The sequence below is a fragment of the Orycteropus afer genome, unplaced genomic scaffold (assembly GCF_000298275.1).
Source record: "Orycteropus afer afer isolate SDZICR_OR568_19922 unplaced genomic scaffold, OryAfe1.0 scaffold00094, whole genome shotgun sequence".
NCBI classification, from domain to species: domain Eukaryota; kingdom Metazoa; phylum Chordata; class Mammalia; order Tubulidentata; family Orycteropodidae; genus Orycteropus; species Orycteropus afer.
The window spans coordinates 7,521,974-7,546,261 of record NW_006921681.1 but is presented as its reverse complement, the minus strand read 5'-3'; the positions used below and the strand labels follow the sequence as shown (position 1 = coordinate 7,546,261).

The window sequence follows — 24,288 nt, the reverse complement described above, 5'->3', positions numbered from 1 at the left end:
GGGTCCCCATTAGGACTGGATCCCCAAGGCCTGGGGTCTCTAGCCCCTAGTTTCTCTCTCCTGGGCTAGTGCCTGGTGCCCTGTGTCTGCCTCCCCCCTCCCCCCTGCCTGCTCCCTGGTCCCCTTCCCCCTGCAGCAAGGGGTGCCTCCTCCCTGCACGGGGAGCCCTGCGCAGCCACATAATTATGCATATAAGATATAAACAGAGCTGTTTAATTATCCTTCGCCACATCAGTGACAGAGTAATTAACAAACATTGCAAGATCAATGAGGAAAAGTGTGACCTTCAGTTTCCTCTGATAGGAAAAGCCCTTGCCGTTCCCAGACACAAGGTGATTGTGCTGGGCCTGAGGAGAGAAGAGGGACAGAGACCAGGGCTGCTGTCCCTTAGCATCCAGCTCACACCCCATGGCCAGGGGAATGGAGTATGCCTTGGCAGCCTCCCCTCCCTCTCCAGCAGAGTGGAGAGCTGGGAAGACAGGAGGCAGGGCCTGAACCTCCAGCCTCATGGCCCTGGCCTCACCCATCTGGCTGAAGGCTGGGTGGGACACTAGGATGCCTGCTCAGCCGTGGGCTCTGGAGAACATAGCCCAGACTCTGGCTTCCCACCGTGGACTCAGCCCCACAGGGCCACCTTCCCGAGGCCACAGGGCCCCGGGGTTCAAGAATGCAGGCCTCCAGGCTGGCCCAGGGACCCCAGCCTGGCCCCCTCCTGCGCTAAGCCGCATGTCCTTTAAAGCCTTCTATTTCTCTGCCATATATAGCGAGGGCTCAGCTGCCTCCAGCTATTTTTAGCCCCTTTCCCTGGTCCCTGAACCACTGAAGGCAGCCGCCAGCGCCCACTCCTCCCAGGACGGGCCCCCAGCCCTTTGAGCTAGAGGTCAAGACAGCAGCTCACCACCAGCCCCACCCCGGGCAAGCAAGCTGTGTCAGCTCCTGGAGTCACTGCCCATTGGGTGCCTGGTGGCCACTGTCAAAGTCCTTCTTCTTCCCTAGTAGGATCTTAGCTCCTATAGCAGTCGCTTCCCCAAAAGAGCTCAGAGTCTCACCTTCTACATGCCTCTGGGTTTCTTTCTTACCCATGCACAGGCCTGGCCCATCCAGGCACCTCCAGGTGAGGTCTGGAATCCCAGGCTTGCCAGGCCGGCGTGGGATCAGAGGAGACCTTGCCTCTGCTACCCTGCTGGGCCCTGGACCTCCCACCCTTGCTGCCACCACTTTTCTTTTCATGCACTCAGGACCATTGGCCTGGGGTCTTGCTGTTCTGTGCATGCCCAACTGTGTTTGCTAACATGCAAATGAAGAGAGTGTGCATGTCTCACCCTCCTGTATGCATGCAGCCCTGGCTCAGGGTGGAGCACATAGTAGGGGTTTAGTGAGTCTTTATGAAGGAAGGAATGCTTATGTGTGCTGGGGAGTCAGGCGCTTGCTGGGTGTAAGGTTGTACACAGAAGGAGGTACCTCTATAGAGACACCCCAGAGAGAATGGGGTAGTCTCACCTACTACTGTCCTGAGATGTTGACGTGGGAGCTAGGTGTTGGTTTGACGTGGTCTGCCTGTATATATCTGTGTCTGTGTCTGTGGCATTAGGAGGGTAGCTAAGGATGTGAGCTTGTGAGTGGGAATGGTGGAGTGTGTGTATGTAAATATGTATGTGTGAATGTCAATGTCGGGATCTCTGGTGGGTAATGCCTAAGACATTTGACTGCTAACCAGGAGGCTGGCAGTTCAAAGCCACCAGCCACTCCTTAGAAGTAAGACTGGGCAATCTACTTCCGTAGAGATAATGCTCGGAAACCCAAGAAGGGGTCACTATGAGTTGGAACTGATTCAACAGCAGTGAGTTTTGTTTTTTTTCTGTATATCAGTGTCACTAAGGAGCTCTGGTGGTGCAGTGCCTAAGGCATTTGACTGCTGGCCAGAAGGTTGGTGGTTCAAACCCACCAGCCACTCTGTAGAAGGAAGACTGGGCAATCTACTTCCATAAAGATTTACTACCTTGGAAACCAAATGGGGATCGCTATGAGTCAGAATCAACTTAAGGGCAATGGCTTTGGTTTTTAGTTTATGTCAGGGTCACTGGGGCTAGAGGGCTGCCCCCTGGGATCTCAGTGTGCCCTTGAGTGGAGGTAGGGGAGGATGGGTAGACTACACTTGGGCCTCTGCCCTGGGCTCAGCAGGCCAGCCCTCTCCATGCCTGCCCTGGGTCCTGCTCCTGAGGAGCTGGGGGAGGGTGAGGAGGTATATAAAGGATTCTTTTACATAATCAGTCTTGGTGGGAGGGGGATGGCCTAAGTGAGTTAGAGCTCGTTAGCCCTCACTTCTGCCCAGCTCCATGTCTGGGACCTCCAACTCCCTGAGAAGTCTTGGGGTATCCACTTTTCCTCTCAGGGACAACAACCCATGTATCCATTTGTGGGGGTCAGCGAAGGTCTCCAGATAAGGCACAGCCAGCTGGTCGCTGACCCCAGAGCGTCTCCCACAGCCCCCACGGCTCCCTTCCGGCTACTGACCCACATCCTTACCTGTCCTTGCACCCCTGTTCTCACCCCCACCCAGGAGGCAGGTTGGGTTCTGGCCTTACTTCCAGTAAAATGACTTCTCTTTCATATTAGGCCAAGGCGAGAGAGCGGAGACATTTATGAAACTTTGTTTAATGTACTGAAAAGCCATCGGCCAGAACATTTAGGAAATTGATTTTCCTGGCATTGATGAACTCGTTTTATTTTACCCCAGTATTAATTACTTTTTTTTAAAACAAATTAATTTAAGAGTCGTAAAACCTAACAAGTGAGCCAAATGTCCATAGATCATGTCCTGCTCCAGCCCCCCCAGACAACACCCCTCCCCCTGGGGTGGGGCTTCACGGTGGGGGGGGTTCCTGTCTCACTGCTGCCCCTCACTGAAGTGACTGCCCATCTCTGTCCGGCTGTAGGTGAGGCCTCCTCACTGCGGGACTATGCGGCCTCCACCATGACTGAATTCCTTGGCATGTTTGGCTATGATGACCAGAATACCAGGGACGAGCTGGCCAGGAAGATCAGCTTCGAGAAGCTGCACGCAGGTTCCACCCCTGAGGGGGCTGCCTCCTCCGTGCTGCCCTCCTCTGAGGACGCCCTCAGCAAGCGGGCACGCTTCTCCAAATACGAGGAGTACATCCGCAAGCTCAAGGCTGGCGAACAGCTCTCCTGGCCGGCCCACGGCACCAAGGCCGAGGAGCGGACCGGCAAGGAAGTGGTGGGCCCTCTGCCCAGTCTGAGGCTGCCCAGCAACACAGCCCACCTGGAGACCAAGGCCACCATCCTGCCCCTGCCTTCCCACAGCAGCGTCCAGATGCAGGGCCTCATGGCCCGCGCCTCCAAGTACGACTTCTTCATCCAGAAACTGAAGACAGGTGAGAGCCTGCGGCCGCAGAACGGGAGCACCTACAAGAAGCCATCCAAATACGACCTGGAGAACGTCAAGTACCTCCACCTCTTCAAGCCTGGGGAGGGAAGCCCTGACATGGGCGGAGCCATTGCCTTCAAGACAGGCAAGGTGGGGCGCCCCTCCAAGTATGACGTCAGGGGCGTCCAGAAGCTGGGCCCAGCCAAGGTCCCGCCTGCCCCCAGTCTGGCTCCTGCACCCCTCGTCAGTGCACCCAGCGCCCCCAGCGCCCCCGGGCCTGCACCTGAACCGCCCGCCTCCCTGCCCTTCAACACTCCCGAGTACCTGAAGTCCACCTTCTCCAAAACAGACTCCATCACCACGGGGACCGTCTCCACTGTCAAGTAAGGTGCCTCCCACCCTGCCCTGGGACTAGAGTAGACCAGGAGGCCACTTCCCAGCCTTGGAGCTGTGGACACATATTTGTGCTTTGGGGACACACACATTCACCCCACCCCATGTGCACATTTGCTTAGATGCTCAAGTACTACTGATTCCCATGCGCACACACTTATCCACATGTGTCCTCCTCTGCCTACACAGTCACTCATGCACCCACATAGCATGCTCCTACACAGTTATGTCTTTACACTCATGGGCCCACATGCTATCCATCTTCCTGTCCCTCCCCCTCCTCCCACATATGCTCACAGACACACCTTCACACACTCAGAACTTGTACATACATATTTACTTGCTAGTGCACCACAGACTGCTATGGTCCCTCATTGGCCATGATAAGTGTCCTCTGCCTGCTGCCATGGCTAAGAAATCCCACCCCAGAGTGGGACCCTGGAGTCCATGCTGGAGAGCAGGGCTCCCTGGGTTCAGAACCTGGACTGCAAGGCAAGGCAATAAGAGGAGGCAGGAGGCTGGGTAGGGTAGGTGCACTGTTTCTGCCCTTATCCCAGGGTAAAGCAAGTGGTTGTATGGGGCTGAGCAAGACCCTTCCTATGGCCCTGCCTTGCATTCCACCAGCACCAAAATTCTACCATGGAACCTCTGGTAGCGTAGTACCTGAGGCATTTGACTGCTAACCAGGAGGCTGGCAGTTCGAACCCACCAGCCACTCCTCACAAGGAAGATGGGGCAATCTACTTCCGTAGTGATACTGCCTTGGAAACCCAAGGAGGGGTCTCTATGAGTTGGGTCCGACTTGACGGCCACAGGAGCCCCCAAACCCTGGACAGAAACCCAAACTGTAAACTGGGTGAGCAGATCAGGGGACTGCCAGGTGTGCCCTCCAGCATGAGAGTGAGGCAGCTTTCATTCCACCCTGCCCACTCAGTGCTCTCCACAGCCAGCAGCCTCCAGCTTCCCTGTGTGTTCCCTGTATGCAAGGGAAGCAGATCCAGGCTTCCTAGGCCTTCCTCACAGTCAGACTCTAGTCCAGGCCGTGGCTGAGGTATGAAGCCCAGGGCACCTGCCCTGTCAGCTCAAGATGTCCCTGCTCTTGTCAGAGTTGGACTAGTTGGAGTTGTGCCAGGTTTCTGCCCAGGGACTTTGTCAATGCAAACCTGAGTGCCTCGGAACATGACTGAGCGAAGGCGAGAAGGGCCAGGGCCCCAGGGCAGGGAGCTGGCCCTACCAGATGCTCCTGGGGCATGAGGCCACCCCCCGTCCGCTAATCGGCTGTGCCCTGTGTGTCTCTCGCCAGGAACGGATTGCCCACAGATAAACCAGCTGTCACCGAAGATGTAAACATTTACCAGAAATATATTGCCAGGTAGGCCCCTGGGGGAGGAGCCTGTTGTGGAGAGAAGGTGGTAGCGGGGAGCTAGGAATGCCTGGGGACTGCTGGACCAGCCATCTGTCTGACCATTAGCACCAAGGTGCCTGCCTCGTCCCCACACACTCTTACCCCTGTACACCCCAACAGGCTGCCCTCTGCACCCATCTTAGTGCCCCCACCTGGGATGGTCCATGCCACAGGGCCCTTAAGCAGCTTTGTACCCAGACAGGGATGAGAAGGGGCCTGACAGCAGGGCCTGGCCTCAGGTGAATGCAGGGCCCTGCTTCCTCTATGGCTGGCCAAGCTTCTGCCCTCCCATGCAGCCTCGGGGTGGGAAGCAGACTACCAGGTTGGCGATGGGAAGGAGTGTGGGTGGCAGTTGTCCAAGGAGTTCCCCGCTGACCTGGCTCAGGGTGCTCTCTGGAAGAGGCCCTGACCTCAGAGCCTGACTCCCAACCTGCCCTTTCCATCCTCAGTGCAGCAGAGTTGACAGTGAAGGGCCTTCACCTCAACAGATGCCCCCAAATCAGAGCCTCTCACTTCTGGCCTCTGGCTAGGCAGCACGGGGCCTGGCAGCGCCCTGGTGTCTTCCTTTTGCTGATCCTCCAAGTCTTTGCCATCCCTCTCTGTGTCTTTCCCTTCCTCATCTCTCTGTCTTTTCAACTTTGCTCCGTTTATCTTCTCTTTATTGTTATTATCATTATTGTTAGTGCCTCGGCAGATGGCCCTTTTGGCAGCTTCAGCTCAAATATTTATTTGCCAGTGGCTCTCCCCCTTAAAACTGGGGTTTCTTTCATTCTCTTCTTGCAACCTCACATCACCATTGGGGGTGAGCAAGCAGGCAGAGCGTGCACTTTCCACCCAGTCGTCATGGTACACACTCCCTAAGGTGCCTCCCCAGGGCCAGCTGCCCTCGGGACAGTGAGAACCACATCCTGGCAGGATCAGGGCCTGAGAGGAAAGGGGTGGCCAGGCCGGGTGGGACTCCTGGCTGTGGAGTTGGCTGGGAGAGCGAGCTCCCTGCTGCAGGCAGCCAAACAGATGCTGGGCTTTAAAAATTCATCACTCTGGACTGTTTCAAGTGTCAGGAAAAGCCCAAGTAAGAGAAAGCCCTTTAATACTGTTCAGCATCAGAGCCACAGGGCTGACCCCACCAGGGTCCCAGCACCTGCCCCTAGACTGAAGGTGGTGGTGGCTGGGGTAGACATCAACCTGTAGAAAAGGTGGTTGGGCCACCTCGGGGCTCCTGTCTTCCCTGTCCCTGTCCCACATCTCCCCCATCTGTCTCTATTCTGGCTCAGAGCTTGCCCCAGCACCTTCCTCTCCACCTGGGGTGCAAGGCACCTACAGCAGACAGGCAGACGGCCAGCCTGCAGCCCATTGGACCTGGGATTCCCAGCAAGCCTATCCCTTCCCCTGTCCTTCTTAGGGCTGGAGAGCCCACCCCATAGTCTAGCCTCTACTGCTTCACCCTAACTGGCCACTTTGGCCCCGCAGTATCCCTCCACAGGGCCCAGCACATCTAACCTGGGGGCCCAGAAGAAGCCTGACCCGCACCCTCCTTCCTTCTTCAGGTTCTCGGGCAGTCAGCACTGCGGCCACATACACTGTGCCTACCAGTACCGTGAGCATTACCACTGCCTCGACCCGGAGTGCAACTACCAGGTATGGGCCTCAGCCCCCAGCTGGAGGGAGGCTGTGTTCAGGTCTGCTTGGGCCACCTGAACTCAGACAGGTGGAGAGTCCCAGAAAACTAGCTGCCTGTTCCCTGATTCCTGCTCCTTCTCTTAGATGACAAAATTGGAGTTTGGATAGCTTGTTGCTGAGTGAATGAGATGGAAGTGCAGGCAGTCTGCACAGGGGCTGGTCCCTCCCGTCTCACCAGGGAGTCCAGCAGCCATGGCTCTTAGGTGGTACTGGGAGAAACCAAGTTATCACTCATCAGAGGCCCTGCCTCCAAGGTGTGGCCTGATTCAGTGGCCTTGCCCCTGGGCACAGCTATTGGGAACTGGGGAGGAGGTCAGGGGAAGGGTCTACAGACGTGGAACCTTTGGAATTGTTCCCACCAAGGTCCAGTGTGCCAGACACTGACTTTGAGGCCGTCTAGGCTGCCTTGGCCTCCAGGGGGATTATGTATAGGAAGGCTGAGTCGTGGGGCCTGTGTTTGGTCCCGGTGCCCTTGGATCATCTGCCACCCAGCCTTCCGCCAACTGCCCTCTCTCTGGCAGAGGTTCACCAGTAAGCAGGATGTAATCCGGCACTACAACATGCATAAGAAGCGTGACAACTCCCTGCAGCATGGTTTCATGCGCTTCAGCCCCCTGGACGACTGCAGCGTCTACTACCATGGCTGCCACCTCAACGGGAAGAGCACGCACTACCACTGCATGCAGGTGGGCAGGGGCTCGCGGCCCGGGCCTGCCCTGACTCCTGTCCCCCTGCACCGGGACGGGCACAGCAGAGGCCAGCGGAGAAAGTCCTGGGGGCTCAGGCCTGGGCTGCTCTGGTGGGCCCGGGTGGGGCCTTCCTCATGGCCATACTTGGTGTGGATGAAATTCCATGAACTGTTTATACAGACGGACGTTTTTCAGGCTTTAACACCAAGAGCAGCATTGCACATGATTCCTGAGGAGGTTTTTGTTTAATTCTTTGTTTTAATGCCGGGCAGAGTCTGGGCTTTTTCAAGGTGTCAGGCCCAGGGAGAGCAACTTTGGGTTGCAAATAGCAGCCACTGCACCACCATCCCCCCACCCCCCTGTATTTGTCAGGGGTTGTTATGGCCTCTTTGAAATAACCTGGGCCACGAGGAGAGGGGGGCTCCCCTGTGGGCTCTGAGATGGTGCAGACACTGGCACAGCACAGCCCTCGGGAGTTTTCAGATTCCACTGTTTTTTTACTCAATATGGCAACGTTGCCTGCCCTAGCCCGTGGGGGGTGGGGTGGGGAGGGCTCTGTGCCCAGCAACTGTCCACTGAGACACTAAGCGCGTTCCTGGGCTAAAAGTGACCACCTGGACTCCAGGGTCTAGCCCCTGCCCATTCCCTGGGGACTTTAGAGGTAAGGCCACAAAAGGGGACTCGACAGCCAACTCCTACAGCATGGGCCTCTCGCACCTGCACTCAAGTGTCCAGGGGGTCTGGAGACACCTGACCAGCAAGTGCCCAGGGTGGTCTGGGCTGCTCCTTGGAGGGCCTGAGGGATTCTTAGAGGCTTTCTACTTGGCTTCCTGTATTGATGAGTTGCCTCCGGTTGGAGCTTTAGCAGTGCTGAGAGCTCCCCTAAGCAGGGAGCCGGTGGTCTGTGGCCCCATGGCCCAGGTATGCCTGGATTCCGTTGCCCTGACAGCCATTGGGCCCCTATAGGTGGGCTGTAACAAGGTGTACACGAGCACATCAGATGTGATGACTCACGAGAACTTCCACAAGAAGAACACCCAGCTCATCAATGACGGCTTCCAGCGCTTCCGGGCCACCGAGGACTGCGGCACGGCGGACTGCCAGTTCTACGGGCAGAAGACCACGCACTTCCACTGCAGGTGAGCAGGGCCTACTGGGGGCTTTCCTGGGCTGAGGTTGGGCGGGAGGCAGTGACCCAGGCCATTTTCCATCTCAGGGCCCTGCTTTCTCAAGATGAGCAGGAACAGAATTTGAGGGCTGCTCAGAGGCTCTGCCTTGGTATTCAGCTTAGGTCTTCCATCCTCGGTGGGAACAGGGCAAGACCTCCTCTTGGCCCCATGAGGCCCTGACAGGTTCCCGATGTCCCGTCCAGGCGCCCCGGCTGCACATTCACCTTCAAGAACAAGTGTGACATCGAGAAGCACAAGAGCTACCACATTAAGGATGACGCCTACGCCAAGGACGGCTTCAAGAAGTTCTACAAGTATGAGGAGTGCAAGTATGAGGGCTGCGTGTACAGCAAGGCCACCAATCACTTCCACTGTATCCGCGCCGGCTGCGGCTTCACCTTCACTTCCACCAGCCAGATGACCTCGCACAAGCGCAAGCACGAAAGGCGGCACGTCCGCGCCTCGGGTGTGCTGGGGCCACCCCCCTCACTGCTGGGCACCAAGGACATGGAGCAGGAGGAATCCAGCAATGATGACCTCATCGACTTCTCTGCCCTGAGCAGCAAAAACTCGAGCCTGAGCGCCTCCCCCACCAGCCAGCAGTCCTCCGCCTCCCTGGCCGTGGCAGCCGCCTCCTCTGCCACCACCACCACCGAGGTGGTGCCCAGCAGTGCCCCCAAGCCTCCCAATAGCAAGATGTCCGGTCTGCTGTCCCAGGGCCTGCCCAGCTCCATCCCGCTAGCCCTGGCCCTCTCCAACTCAGGCCTCCCCGCTACTGCACCTTTCTTCCCTATCCTTCCTGGCCGTGGGAGCACCTCCCTGCCTGTGGGTGCATCCAGCCTCATGGGTGCCATGTCATCTGGGGCTGGAGCCTCAACCACCCCTGACATGCCCACCCTGGCTGGCTCAGGAGCTGGTGACACGGCCCCGGCGACCACCGCCTCTGTCCCAGTGCCCCCAGCATCCATCATGGAGAGGATCTCTGCGAGCAAGGGCCTCATCTCGCCCATGATGGCCAGACTGGCTGCAGCCGCCCTTAAGCCCTCTGCCACCTTTGACCCAGGTGAGCAGGCTGGACCCTGCCCAGGGAGACGGCACCTTGTAGACCCTGGTAGCTCCCGGGCCTCAGGTTGCAGAGCAGAGCGGAGTGGGGGTGGTATTTGGAAGAGGTGCCTCTCTGGTCTCCATACCTTCATCTCCTGCCCTCCTGCACCACCCCGTGCATGTTCTCTGCCTCCATCCTATTCATCTCCTATTTGGATCCCTTGTTCTGACCTACTCACCCAGGGTGCTGTTGCCTCTGTTTCCTCATCTGTAAAATGGCAGTAATCCGTACCTTTTGGGGTGCCACACATCCTAGGTAACTGCCAGATCCCTCCCTCTCCTGCCTTCTTGGCTACATCCTAAGTGCAGTCTGTAGTGGGGAGCAGTCCCAGCAGGTTTGCTGGGCGCCGGGCAGATGGCCTGGTCGAGGACATGAGGCTAGCCCAGAGGTAGGGGTAGCTGCACTTCAGGACGATTCAAACCTGAGAGGGTCCAGCCTGCCAAGGCCAGTGCTGCCCTCCCATGCTTCTCCCCTACATCAGTGCTGTCAGAATTTTCCGCAGTGGGGGAAGTATTCAACTCTGCACTAGACTGTACAGTAGCCACTAGTCTCCTGTGGCTCTTGAGCACTTGAAATTGGCTGGTATGACTGAGGGACTGAATTTGAATTGTCACTAAATGGCCACACCCGGCCAGTGGCTACTGAACTGGATGGTGCAGAGACAGAGCTGGGGGCTCATGTCCCGTCCTGCTTCTGCCTCACTCTCCAGTCGGTTCTCTCTCTTTCCGCTACTTTCTTTCTCTCTCTGTCTTTAATTCCTTAAGTTTTCTCTTTTAATTTTTTTGTACTATTTTCCTCTGGGTTCTTCTGCCTTTTCCGGGTCCCTGGCTCCTCTCTCTCTGTCTCCTCATCCTGGGAATCACTGTGAGTGGAATCGTGGAGAAGAGCTGAGCTCTCTGGGTGTGGCACCTACCACTCATTCACTCAGAGCGCCGACGCTCACTATGAGCTTGGTGCAGAAAGATAGCAAGGGAGAAGACAGACAGACACCCGCCCTGTGGAGCTGGTGGAAGGGTGGGGGGAGGGCTTATTGCCAGGCACATAGCTAAGGAAGTGGCAGGAGACTTGGACCTCAGCATTCTAGTTGCCGAGCCCCAGGAGCTCCACCCCCGTATGAGACTGTCTTAAAACCAACCAAGATAGAGCGTCCCTGCGGCCTAGCCCAGGCTCCACCCAGACCCCCTGAGAGGCTGCCAGGGCTTGGTGGGGATGCCTGGACCATGTTTCCCAGGGACCTTGGGCAAGTAACTTCAGGAAGCTGCTGGAATGTGGACTCTTAAGTCCTGGAAACTCCATCCTACTGGGACATTCATTCCAGGTGGTGGGTTGGAGTAGGCCACCTTCAAGTCCAGGTCTTGCCTTGGCCTTGCTTCTCTGGCCAGGTCCCCTGCAGACCCCACCGCACCCTCACTTAGTGGCCAGGCTGTCAAGTACTTTCTTCTCCCTAGAAAAATCCCCTTCTCCACAAAGAAAGGTCAAGCAAAGAAGAGGGCGTCATTTTCCTTTATTTTTTAATAAAATGCCACTTGCTGTCTGTGAAACAGCTCTCTGGCAGCTATAACGCCTTGGGGCAAATTAATATTTTAGTCACTTGGGCATTGTGGAGAAAGGCTCAGTGGACATGTTCCTGTCAGCAACTTCTTTGGCCACTTCGAGGCTTTGCCTCTGCACCCTCTTCCCGCCTAGCTCTAGCGTCACCCTCCCCGGCTCACGCCTGGACCGGGCACCACCAGGGTGGCCTCGCAGCCCAGCCGGGCCTGGACAGCTTGACGGGCGAGGTCACATAGTTTGAACCGCTCTGATTGGCTGTCAGCTTCGATAGCCCTGACACAGCAGATGCTCCTCCTGGGCATGCTCAGTGGAAGGCAGGGCCGTCGCCTCGGCAACAGTGGGATGGGGACCTGCAGAGGGGGCGCAGCTCCCAGTCTAGATCTGCCACTTTCCCTCAGCATTAACAGAGTCTTTAATAAAAGCCTAAGCGGCAGCCCCACAAATTGACTGTGACAGTTGGTGGAGAAAATGAAGGGCCCCCACCCCCGCTCCAGCCCCCTCCCCAGCCTCCCGCCCTTCTCCTCCAGGAGGCCCTGAGCCAGGACAACTTTGACATAATTTTGCAATAATTATCACTTGAAGAATTGCCACACAGGGGTAAGCGTCACAGGCGATCACGTCAGTGGGGGAGAATCACTGAACAGCATCCAGGCCTCCCCCGGGACCCAGCCTGCCTGGCCCGCTGCCCCCTCCTGGGGGCTTCGGTTTGTGCCCACACGGCACCCTCACCCCTCTGACACCATCTTCCCTGCCCTCCCTACTGTAGGAAACGGGCAGCAGGCCACCCCCACCAGGTTCCCCCCGGCCCAGGTGAAGCAGGAGCCTGGTGAGAGCACTGGCACCCCAGGCCCCCATGAGGCCTCCCAAGACCGAAGTATAGACCTGACTGTGAAGGAGCCCAGGTGAGGCAGTGGGGCTCACAGTGGGGGGCCCCAACTCTGCTCCCCCAGGGACCAGCTGGGCCCAAGGCCTGGGCCTGGGAGCCAGAAGGGAGGCTCTGGGGGCTGCCTCCCTCAATGTCAAACCCCAGAGGGGCCAGAGGCCACCTCCCCCTGCAGGGAATCACCCCTCCTGCCCAGGCAGGTGCAGCAAGGAGTGACCGGAGGCTCAGGGACTGGGTGGGAAGGTGAGTCCGGGCTCAGTCCCACGTATGTCAGAGCTAAAGCCCCTTGGTTTGTGTGTTTTAGCAATGAATCAAATGGCCACGCAGTCCCAGCAAATTCATCTCTTTTATCCTCGCTTATGAATAAGGTAAGAGCCATCAATCACACGCCTCCCGTCCCCCCACCCAGAGAAATTAAAGCTGGGCTGGGGGGTGGGGGGATGTGTTTGTTTTTTAATGTTTTGCCTCTAATAAGATGAGTTTGTACCATTTAAATTTTGAGGCCATTTTTCATCGGGTATAATTTCAGAACCACTGCTTACAAATTAATTTAATGAACTGGCTGAAGAAATATATTCCAGCCTCTGACACCTTCCCCCCCACACACACCCCCCACTTCGGATAGAGGGCTCAAAAGCTTTTGCAGGGCCCTCCAACTTCTTCCGCTCTTTGTTATTAATGTTATTTATTTATTTTATATCTATTTTTTGTTTGTTTCCAAAGGGGCGAGGGGAGAGGAGGGGCTAAAGTGGGCATGAAGCATCAATTTCCACTTTTCGGGTTGAGTAATGGTCTCGGACGCCTTCCGGAGAGGTCGTGCTGGAATATTTATTTTAAATAATGCAGGGTCTTTGTAAATTATACATCATCTCAAATATATTTTTCCCCTTCACATGATGAATTTGACTACAGCAAGATTAATTTGGTTACTGTACACAAGTGACTGTGTTGAGCAGAGAGCCAGGCCAAGCCGGACCTCTTGGGGTGGGGTCCCGGCCCACTCCAGATGGGGGAGGGCCTTCAGCTGCTTTCCCTGGGCTCGTGGCCCCTCGTCTTGCCCTCTCCTTCTTGCTCTCTTGTTCGCCTTTTCCCTTCTTTGGTCATCACCACCCCCAGCCTCTCTCCCTCCTGCCTGTCAGTGCCTGTACCCCATGTAGGTCGAGCCTTCACCGTGACTCCCCTCCTACCCCACCCCCTCTGGCAGCAGCCTGTCTTGATCTCGCCCCACGAGCCTCGCCCTCCCTCTCTGCTCCTCCTTTGTGTGCCTTCTCTGTTCTCAAGGAATTCGTAGGGGTTCCCCCATCCCCCCTCCTTCTGCCCTTCTTTTGAAAACCTTCTGGCAGGAAAATAACCAGGGAGCCGGGAAGTCTGGGGAAAGATGGGCCAGGAGAGCTCCCTGAGTTGAGGCCTCGGCTTGAGTGATGGAGCCTAGCAGCACGGGGTGGGGCCTGCAGGGGCCTCACAGCTGCAGGGCCTGCTGCCCGTGGCCATTCAGAAAAGGCTCTTCTATAGCCAGAGCCACGTGGGGTTGGCCACCTTCTCTGCTCTCTGCTCCCAGCATTGCAGGGCTGGGGTCACGAGGAGCAGCCGTTGTCTGCTTCCTGAGGTGCCTTCAGCCTCAACACGGCCCCTGTCCTCCCCACAGATGTCTCAGGGCAACCCCAGCCTCGGCAGCCTGCTGAACACCAAGACAGAGGCTGAGGGCAGCCCAGTCACGGAGGCTTCGCCTTTCCTGGGCAGGGCAGTGAAGGCCCTGGTCCAGGAGCAGCTGGCAGAGCCCTGGAAGGTGTACCTGCGAAGGTGAGAGCGCGGCAGGAGGGAGGGGAGAGTGGGAGGCCAGGCTCCAGCTGCCCCCAGCCCAGGATCCCCTCTAACTAGCCACTCCTCTGGCAGGTTTGGCACCAAGGACTTCTGCAATGCCCAGTGTGACTTCCTCCACAAGGCCCACTTCCACTGCGTGGTGGAGGAGTGTGGCGCCCTGTTCAGCACCCTGGATGGGGCCATCAAGCACGCCAAGTGAGTAAGGGTCTTGGGGAAGGGTGGGGCCCGAAAGGAGGGCCTGGGTGCTATAGGGCTTCTAGGTGTTCCCACAGAACCTCACGTGTTGCTCCCACCAGACCACAGAGCCATGTGGGCTTCTCACAAGAGGGTGCTGCCTTCTTTGACTGGCTCAGCTCCTGCACAGGCCCCACTTGAGTCCCTGGGCCCAGCTGCCAGGCCTCAGTCCTGGGTGGCACCATCAGCCACACTGCCTGCACTCCCTGTAGAGCTGGCCTTGAAGGTTCAGAGCCCAGCTGGGCAGCCAGTACAGACTCCCAGGGCAGTGACCTAGGTAAATGCCTTGCAAGCCAGGATACTACCTTGTTAGATTCCCTTTGACCTCCAAAAAAACCTAACCAAACTCAGTGCCGTCAAGTCGGATTCGACTCATAGCGACCCCTCCTTGGGTTTCTGAGGTGGTATCACTACGGAAGTAGATTGCTCAGTCTTACTTCCAAGGAGTGGCTGGTGGCTTTGAACCACCAGCCTTCTGGTTAGCAGTCAAATGCCTTAGGCACTATGCCACCAGAGCTCCCAGAAATAATGAAATCAATTGGTGTTATCCATTGAGTTAGAAAGCAGCAAGCCTGGCAGCCTCCGTATAATTGAACAGAATCTGTAAACATTGACAACACCTTCCCTGCTGCCTGAGCCCCGGCCCGGGCTGGCTCTGCTCCTGTTGAAACCTCTGACTGCTGGACAGCAGCAGAGCCCACGCTCAGTTCTTAAGAGTTCCACATTCAAAATCTCAGAGCACGTTCTGGGAGGGAGGGGTTTCCTGAGGCAGGGCCTGCTCTCCATGGTGCAGGGAGGAGCTGGGGACAGACAACCAAGGTGGAGTCATAGATCTTGTAGGAAGATGTAGTCAGGCCCAAGTCAGAGCCTGAGAACACAGCTGCCTGCTTTCAAGTTCTTCCCTCTGAGGGGGGTCACAGGAGGCCTTTGGGGTCTAGTGCTGGGGACATGGTAGGGATGCTGGGCCCCAAGCCAGAGCAGGGCTGACCTGCTCAGTCCCCCTCAGCTTCCCCACCTGAGACACCCTCTATGCCTCTCACAGCTTCCACTTCCGGACAGAGGGAGGAGCAGTGAAAGGAAACTCAGAGCCTGCCTTCCCGGCCTCAGCTGCTGAGACCAAACCTTGCCTAGCCCCCTCGTCCCCGCCAGCACCTCCTGTGACCACGGCCACGGCTTCCTCCCTGGAGGGGCCAGCCCCCAGCCCGGCCTCCGTGCCCTCCACACCCACCCTCCTCGCCTGGAAGCAGCTGGCTTCCGCCATCCCCCAGATGCCTCAGATCCCAGCATCAGTGCCTCACCTGCCCGCCTCACCCTTGGCAACGACTTCTCTAGAAAACGCCAAGCCCCAGGTCAAACCCGGATTCCTCCAGTTCCAGGAGAAGTGAGTCCCTCGATGAGCCGGGAATCCCGCGTCCCCCGCGTGTCATTGGGCGTAGGTGCTAGCAGGGGCAGCCGAGGAGGCCCTGCTCCCCATCCTGCAGAGTAGCGCTGGCCGTCTCCAGCCTCTCTGGGACATGGTCATCCATCAGTGTCCTTCTAGCCAAAGATGCTGCTGCTCAGACCTCAGTGCCTGTTCCTGGAGCAGGCCAGGGGCTGCCAGGGGGCCAGGGGCAACGGTGGTGGTAGTGGCTGCTGTGCCAGCTGGGTGGGTGGTCTGGTGAGGGCCAGCTGGAGTAGTGGTCCTCAGAGGACAGGGCTTCTTTATCCAGCTGGGAGTCCCAAGTCTCCATCTGGGCCTCCTTGCTGGCACTGCTGTGGCCCGAGCCCACAGCAGGGCACAAGAAGTCATGCGTGGGGTGAGGGGCTAGGCCCACTGCGTGCACAGAGCTCTGCGCACTCAGGGGTGGAAGGCACCTTCCTCACTGGTTGGTGGTGGCTCCCTGCGGCAAGAACGGTGACTTTGTATCGTAATGTGTGCACCGCGGCTTCCTGTTCTCAATAAAAGTAATAAATTGGATGTGAACACACACCCCGTGAGTGGCGGCTGTCCTCCCTCTCAGCACCTGGAGCTGGGTCCCCAGCATGAAAGGGAACCAAAGCTCCTCCATCTCTGCCCTGTGTTCCTTCCCCTGGTCACCTCCCCAAGCAATAGCCCTCTTAGTGTCCTGGACTTGGTCAGAGCACTCACCCCAAGTCTGCTGTAGGGGGATGACAGTGTTGGCAGCCAGAAGAGGAGGGGGAGCTCAGCCTCCTTCCACCTCTCTGCACCTCTGAGACAGAGCTCCAGGGGTGTGGGCTGCTGCCCCAGGCCTCTCAAGAGGGCAAGGCATAGGGGCTTGCCCCAAGGCTTCCCCTTCCTGCCCCACCAGCTCACACGCTCAGCTGGGTTAGGCACTCTCTGAGTGGGTGGGTGCTGCAGGCCCTGAGCTGACCCTGGGGAGTGCAAGCAGCTGTGTGCCTCAGGGGGCCCTGACACAGGCACCATGGGGGCAGAGCTTTCTGGTGGGGCTGCCCACCCATCTGCAGTCTGTCTGTCACATCCAGGGCAGTGCCCGGGCTGTGCCAGCCAGGACCTCGCTGGCATCCTGCCAAGGGCTGGCAGCACCATGCTTCATTTCCATATCCAAGAAGTCATTGCCGCCATCCTTATCTGTAATCCTAAGGTGTGGTCTTGGGAACTTCGTGTCCCAGCATGCACTGCTCTGGGCACCCTGCATATTGCAATCCTCGGGCACCACGCAGGGCTCCTAACCAGTGCAGGAATGCATGCTGGGATCTGTAGTTTCCTCCAGCTGAAACATCTTGCTGGACAGGAGGGCAGCCCTGGGGCTGCCCATCCCAGTGACAGCATTGGTGACTGGGGAGCAGACCCCAGCGAGTGCACATCAGGACCCCAGAGGGGAGGGCTGTGGGGATGTCAATGACTGTCTGGGCTGTGGTTTCATTCCAGTGATCCCTGCCTTGCGACGGACTGCAAGTATGCCAACAAGTTCCACTTCCACTGTCTCTTTGGGAACTGCAAGTATGTCTGCAAGACCTCCGGCAAGGCCGAGTCTCACTGCCTGGACCACATCAACCCCAACAACAACCTGGTGAACGTGCGAGACCAGTTTGCTTACTACTCCCTACAATGTCTCTGCCCCAACCAGGTCAGCACTGTAGGCAAGGCGTGGGGCTAGAGGGCAGGGAGCCCTGGGAAGAGCCCCTCTGGCAGGGGCTCTGTCTCACACACCCTTTATTAATTGGCCTCCACCTGATTCAGGAAAGGACACTGTCTGCCCTGGAGGCCCCTAGGCGGGCATCCAAGTTGGTGCCAAGTCTGTCATTTCATCCTCAGCCTCACTGGGGACAAATGCTGGGCTGCCATGGTGACTTGGCATCGTCATTCTAGCCCATCCTGGAACTAGCTTCCCCTGTACTCCCAGATACCTGGAACAATAAAATAGGTCCACTGGACGGTAGAGATTGCCCTGTCTGTCCCCCAGTCAGGAAGGGTAAATCAGCTTCGCCTCCAAGCCTTTTCCTGGACTGGGAGGGGCTACCAGCAGAGCATAATGAGAGGCATCTCAGCCTAAGTCTGGGTATACAAAGAGTGCAAGGATAGATTGGTGATGTCTGCCATGGGCATGAGATTGAAAGGGATAGGATGCATGCCCGGTTGGATGTTTTGGTCAAATGGCCAAGGGGACCAACTTCTTCTTAACATGGGAAGGGTTTTTGCACAAGGGAATTTTCTGATTCTGAGCATGGAAGAACACATGTGCCAGGGGCCTACACAGCCCAGAACTGGGGCAGGCAGAGCTGATGCTCAAGCTGTTGCCTGCCTGGTCCTGACCCAGTACCTCCTCCCTGCAGCACTGCGAATTCCGGATGCGTGGGCATTACCACTGTCTCCGCACTGGCTGCTACTTCGTGACCAACATCACCACCAAGCTGCCCTGGCACATAAAGAAGCATGAGAAAGCTGAGCGGCGGGCAGCCAACGGGTTCAAGTACTTCACCAAGCGTGAGGAGTGTGGCAGGCTAGGTAACGCAGGGCTGGGGGTGGGTCTGCAGACTGTGCAGCGGGTGGCAGGGCTGGGCCTCCGGACACTACTCCTAATACCCACCTCCTGCCCCTGCACATCACATGCCATGTTCTGCTAAAGATGCCACAGATACCATGGGCCAGGCCTTGTCAAACTTATGCAACAGTCGAAACCCATAAAGCCCAGGAAAAAGTGGTGAAGGTGACCCAGAGCACCCATCTCCAGCCCAAGGAGAACGGCTTGGGGCCCTCTGCCTCAGAGTCCAGGGGCTGACTTAATTCTTTTTCCCTTTCTTTCCAAGACCTGAGGCCTTGCAGGTAAGTTTTAGGGGTTCCTGAAATTCAGTGCCCTGGGGTCACTTTCCATGGCTTGAATTATAAGGTGTTTCTCTGAAATGGACCACAGTTTATTCGTTTGCCCGTTCATTCATTCATTCATTTACCATATATTGAGGAGTGATGTTTTCAATGCCAGGCTCTGTGTTGTTGCAGGGGGTGGTGGCAGCAGTGGCCAAGACTTTCAAGGGCCTGCTGCGAACAGGGCTTAAGCTCATGGCTTATGCTCAGGGCAAGGGGTATGGTGGGGAACAATCTAGTATATCATGGGCTCAGCCTGAAGCTTCTGTTCCCTGGGGAGACCCAGGAGCGAAGTGGCCATGAGTCTGGGAAGAGGTGGCCACAAAATGGCCCTGAACTGTGAAGCAGATGCCTGGATGTTAACTCTGCCACTGAAAGCTGAGCTGTCCCCCAGGGAAGCCACCCCCAGCACCTGAACAGGGCCTCCCCACTGAACCTGCCCGAGGGATATTGCTAGTTCAGGCCCCAGGGCCACAGGCAGACTCAGGATAGAACCACATGCTCATGGACTGTGGAATCTCCCAGGAATAGACCGGAAACTAGAGGGCAGGTGGGAGCCAGGCAGGCAAAGGCAGGCTGAGCAGACACCTAGGCCATAGGCCTATTGTGGCACAGGTGGCCATGGCAGCGGGATCCCCGGGGAGCAGGGGGCACTGCCTGGGCAGACAGGCCCTTCTATAGGCTGAAGGGTAAAATACTCAAGAGTCAACGGCCGGAAAAGAAAGGAAACAAAGCTTCAAGTATTAATTCAAAAAGAATTCATGGCAGGGGGTGAGGGTTGGTAACCATGGCAATAGGTGTCAACACCAGTGGCCTCTGCTGTACCTGGGCTCGGTTTACAGATGTCAGAGTTTCTGGAGTCAGCGTTATTTACTCAACTTGGGGTGTTTTTGGTGGTAGCTGGGGCCAAACAAAGCTGGGGAATGATATAAGACACCTGGCCAGCCCAGGTGCCATGGCAACGGGCAGGCCTTCACCTGCCCTCTGCTGATAGTCTTTCAATCCCGCCTGCTCTGTTTGTTCCCAACGCCAGGGCAAAGCGGGAGCTTGCGGGGGCGGAGAATAGACCGGGGGGGGGGTGCAGCATCCAGGGCTCCCCAGAGATGTGGAGACAAGTGCTCAGGTGCTTTGTCATGATGTAGTTGTCCCACTGAGGAGAGTCCATTAGGGTCCCTTGGCCTCGAGTCTCTGGGCTTCTCAGAATGTGGTGGTGAGGGCAGGGGCCAGCCTGCCTCCATGCTGGGTCAGGGTGGTCCAGGCTCCAGACAGCCAGGTGGCCTAGGATTTCCTGGTACGGAATAGAGGTCAACCAGGTGACCATGAGACCAGTTGCCATCAGTTGGACTCCGACTCACGGCCTCGTGTGTCAGAGTTCAGAGTTCAGCTCCACAGGGTCTTCTACGGCTAACTGTTCAGAAGGAGGTCACTAGGCTTTCCTTCTGAGGCACCTTGGCTGGAATCGAACCTGCAGCCTTTCTGTTAGCCACTCATATCAACTGTTTGCATCGCCATGGGGGAGACTATCCTTTTCCCAGATGCCCTCTCCCTTGTTGGCCCCTATTCCCCTGGCCCATATTGGGGCCCACCACCCAGTAGGTGCCCCAAGAGCACATGCCAGCAGCGGGGCTCATGGCTGGTGGGGCTGTGTCCACAGGCTGCAAGTACAACCAGGTGAACAGCCACTTCCACTGCATCCGTGAGGGCTGCCAGTTCTCCTTCCTCCTCAAGCACCAGATGACCTCACACGCCCGGAAGCACATGCGGAGGATGCTGGGGAAGAACTTTGACCGTGTGCCCCCCTCTCAGGTGAGAGTCAGTGCCAGGCCTCCCCTGACCACGGCACATCACCAGCATCCCACTGTGGCTTCCAGGTGGTGGGCCACACCACCCAAGGCCCTAGCGTGCCCCCAGCCCAGCTTCCTGAAGGACTCCCCTTCCTTTCAGGGCACCCCTAGCCTGATGGACCCTGAGACAGATGAGTACATGGACTACACAGGCTGCAGCCCAGGAGCCGTGTCCTCCGAGTCCTCTACCATGGACCGAAGCTGCTCCAGCACCCCCGTGGGCAACGAGAGCACTGCAGCAGGTAGGTGTGCAAGTGGAAGGCCACTGGGCCAGGGGGCAGGCCAGAAGGGCACCAGGGGCCTAGGAGCTGCTGGCATTTCAAGCCCATCTTAGGACAGAGGTCTGTGGTCTAGCAGCCTGAGGAGGGCAGGCCAGTGTGTGTGAGAGCTGCAGGTCTGTGGGACATGGGGCCCTGAGGCCACCTTCTCCGTCCTGCCCTTCTCCTTCCCCTGTGCCCCAGAGCCTCCCCTTGTCACAGAGTGTCCCCTCAGTTTCCAGAGGGGAATCTGGGCTTGTGTCCTCTGAGAGTTACTGACTGCCACGGGCAGCCCCTCAGGCAGGGGGTTGTCAGGCTAGGGGTTGCGGGCCCTTGAGGCCTTTCTGCTCCTTGTCTCCAGCATGGTCCTCAGAGCCCAGATCGGGGTCTACCTCAGGCCCCATGATGACCTCGCCCCCAACACTGCCTTTGCTCTCTCCTCCCGACCTCCTCATCTCTTCTCTGCGGCCCCTCTCTCTGTTCCTCATCCGTCCACATATTGTCATGTCATACTTGCTTCTGCCATCGGGTTTCTCATTTTGGTTCTTTTTGTTTGTTTGTTCTTTGTTTTGGTTTTCTTTTTTTGTTTTGTTTTGTTTTTTGTTTTATTCTGCTTTTCTCCACCCTCTCCAGGCTGCCCGGCTCCTCCTCCTCCTCCTCTTCCTCCTCCGGCCGCCACTGGTGACGAGGCTGCCCCCGTGGCTCCACCGCCCGGACTGCCTCCATCCTTCCCGCCGGCCCTGCTGCGGCCACCCCTCCCCTCCCTGCCATACCTCCTCTCTCCGTCCTGTTTCTCATACTCTCTGCTCACTGCCAGTCTCGGAGCCAGCCGGGGCCTGGCCCAACCCATCAGCAACCCACCCAGCTTCCCACCTGTCACTGCCACTCCAACTCCAGTAAAAAGTGACGTCCCTCTAGTTCAGGACGCCGCAGGTAACTTGCACACACGCGCTTACCAGTGTCTGTCACCCCTCCAACCTATGAGGCCAGGGTCCAGGACCTGACACTTTCTCACAGCTGGCCTGGGTTACCAGTGTGGCTAGCAGGGCCACAGACAAGCCACTTAGAGCCCCTCACAACCAACCACCTTGGAGACCAAAGAGCCTTCTCCATCCCAGTGCACCTGCTGGGGTCTGGGACATGCCCATGTTAGGAGGGTCCTGGTACTAACCCAACCCCTTAGACCCAGGAAGGAGGGGAAACCACTGTGGGCCCTGTCCCCAGCAAGCGCTCAGTGGCTGAGGTGGCCCATGGTGGGGTCTACCCTTCCTTGCCCCCTGGTGTAGTCCTCACCATGTTTTGTTCGGGTTCTGACTGTGCGCTGGCTCTGTGCCAGGCCTGGAGGGTGGGGACTGGGTTATAGCAGTGAGCAGGGCAGAGGACCTCACAGAATTCAGTCCCTTGAAGGTTCTGTCATGGACATAACCAGGCAGAATCCCAGAATGGTGGTTTTGCAGCAGCCCCTCTGCATTTCAGACATGAAACCCTTATCCTCTGCCTGGGGTCACCACCCCCTCAAAGTCCTCATATCTCTTCACCTTCTAAGGGCGGGTGACTGGGCTGTTTGTGGGCAGGGAGCTGGTTGGCTCAAGCAGGGCCGTGCAGGTCAGCTATGTGGGAGAGTCCACTGTCCTCCTGAGTAGGGCCTGAGGGTTCCATTTGGTGTTTGGGGAGGGGGCGGGCAGGGAAGCAGCAGGGAGTTGGCCATCCTGTCACCCTGCAGCTGCAGTGGCCATGGGTGTCCCCCAGAAAAAGTGTGAAATAAGCACAGCCATAGAGTCCACAGGGTAGGTGGCCTTGGCAATGGGGCATCCTGAGTCCTGGGAAGCAGTTGGGGCCAGGAAGAAGGGTACAGCTGGGCACCTGTGCCCTGGATGAGTCCCTGCCCCAGCCCTGGCTTAGGTTGGTGGCTCTAGTAGGGCGAGTAGGGGCCTGATTCCCGGGCTCCTAGCTCCTCCAGGACTGGCCCCTCAGCAGAACAGCCCCCTCCTAGTCCACGGGGGCAGAAAACCCCAACAAGACCTTAAAGAACCTTCTAGAACCTCAGGGCAGGGAGTAGCAGCCACAAACAGCCCCAGGGCAATTGGCATCCCTGCTTTGAGTAGGCTGGTCCCCTTGCGCAGACAGGCGGGCGGCTGGGGGAAAACCGGTTAGCCAGCGGTAGAAGGAGCCCGCCTGTCCCTCATTAGAGGCAGGCGCGTGATGGCGTCCTGGCCCCAGTCCAACCTGGGTAATTACGCTCCACCGACCTAGATTCCCCCTTCAGCTTCAATTAGCGCCAGGACGTGTCTTCACTTCCCACCCAAACCCGCCAGGAAGAAGCCACCACATCCCCCCAAGCCAGCTGTGCTGCCACCCCAGGTGGACGCCTGTGGGCCATCCTGCAGTCAGTGATGAAGCAAGGGGAAGCCCGTGGCTCCCTGGGCCTGGTTGCAGGGGGGTGGGAGAAGCCAAGGGGTCGTGTAGAAATGCTGCCCTCGGGCCCATGCCAGGATCAGGACCCATGGGTGTCATCCTGGGAATGGTGCCCAAGGGAACATCCCTTCCGCACTGACTGCCCTGACCCCCCCCCCACCAGGGAACACCATCTCCATGCCGACAGCCTCAGGGGCCAAAAAGCGCTTCTGGATAATTGAGGACATGTCGCCCTTCGGCAAGCGGCGCAAAACAGCCTCCTCCCGCAAGATGCTGGACGAGGGCATGATGCTGGAGGGCTTCCGACGCTTCGACCTCTACGAGGACTGCAAGGACTCCGCCTGCCAGTTCTCGCTCAAGGTCACCCACTACCACTGCACGCGTGAGAACTGCGGCTACAAGTTCTGCGGGCGCACGCACATGTACAAGCACGCGCAGCACCATGACCGCGTGGACAACCTGGTGCTGGACGACTTCAAGCGCTTCAAGGCTTCGCTCAGCTGCCACTTCGCCGACTGCCCCTTCTCTGGCACCAGCACGCACTTCCACTGCCTGCGCTGCCGCTTCCGCTGCACCGACAGCACCAAGGTCACGGCGCACCGCAAGCACCACGGCAAGCAGGACGTGATCAGCGCGGCAGGCTTCTGCCAGTTCAGCTCGAGCGCGGACTGCGCCGTGCCCGACTGCAAGTACAAGCTCAAGTGCTCGCACTTCCATTGCACCTACCCAGGCTGCCGCCACACGGTCGTGGGCATGTCGCAGATGGACTCGCACAAGCGCAAGCACGAGAAACAGGAGCGCGGCGAGCCTGGCGCCGAGGGCCCCGCGCCCGCCGCTGTCAGCCTGGACGGCTCGCTCACGCTGGGCGCCGAGCCCGGCGGCTCCCTGCTCTTCCTGCAGACGGCTGCCGCCGGCCTCAGCTTAAGCCTGGGCGACGGGGCCGACCCCGGCCACCCCGGACCACTCGCCGTGCCGCCCGGGCCCTGCGAGGTGCCCGCTACTTCCGCCGCGCCCGCCGCCGGCGCCGCCGGGGAGTCGTCGCAGGAGGACGAGGAGGAGGAGCTGGAACTGAACGAGGAGGAGGACGACGACGACGAGGAGGAGGAGGACGACGACGACGACGAGGACGA

At 58.0% G+C, this 24,288-nt stretch overlaps 1 protein-coding gene across 1 annotated transcript in view; it reads left to right on the top strand.

Moving 5' to 3' along the window:
* CASZ1 (castor zinc finger 1) overlaps positions 1-24,286 on the top strand; it is a gene marked incomplete at its 3' end in the record, with an annotated part of 91,360 nt that extends 67,074 nt beyond the window's left edge. The window contains exons 7-22 of the mRNA XM_042781187.1: positions 2,937-3,771; positions 5,085-5,153; positions 6,734-6,824; positions 7,388-7,552; positions 8,522-8,694; positions 8,928-9,787; positions 12,147-12,282; positions 12,568-12,631; positions 13,909-14,063; positions 14,157-14,279; positions 15,361-15,699; positions 17,209-17,407; positions 18,114-18,285; positions 20,297-20,448; positions 20,587-20,728; positions 23,322-24,286. Coding sequence (XP_042637121.1) covers positions 2,937-3,771; positions 5,085-5,153; positions 6,734-6,824; positions 7,388-7,552; positions 8,522-8,694; positions 8,928-9,787; positions 12,147-12,282; positions 12,568-12,631; positions 13,909-14,063; positions 14,157-14,279; positions 15,361-15,699; positions 17,209-17,407; positions 18,114-18,285; positions 20,297-20,448; positions 20,587-20,728; positions 23,322-24,286 — 4,640 coding nt within the window. The remainder of the gene's footprint in view (positions 1-2,936; positions 3,772-5,084; positions 5,154-6,733; positions 6,825-7,387; positions 7,553-8,521; positions 8,695-8,927; positions 9,788-12,146; positions 12,283-12,567; positions 12,632-13,908; positions 14,064-14,156; positions 14,280-15,360; positions 15,700-17,208; positions 17,408-18,113; positions 18,286-20,296; positions 20,449-20,586; positions 20,729-23,321) is intronic.
* Positions 24,287-24,288: the final 2 nt, after the last annotated feature.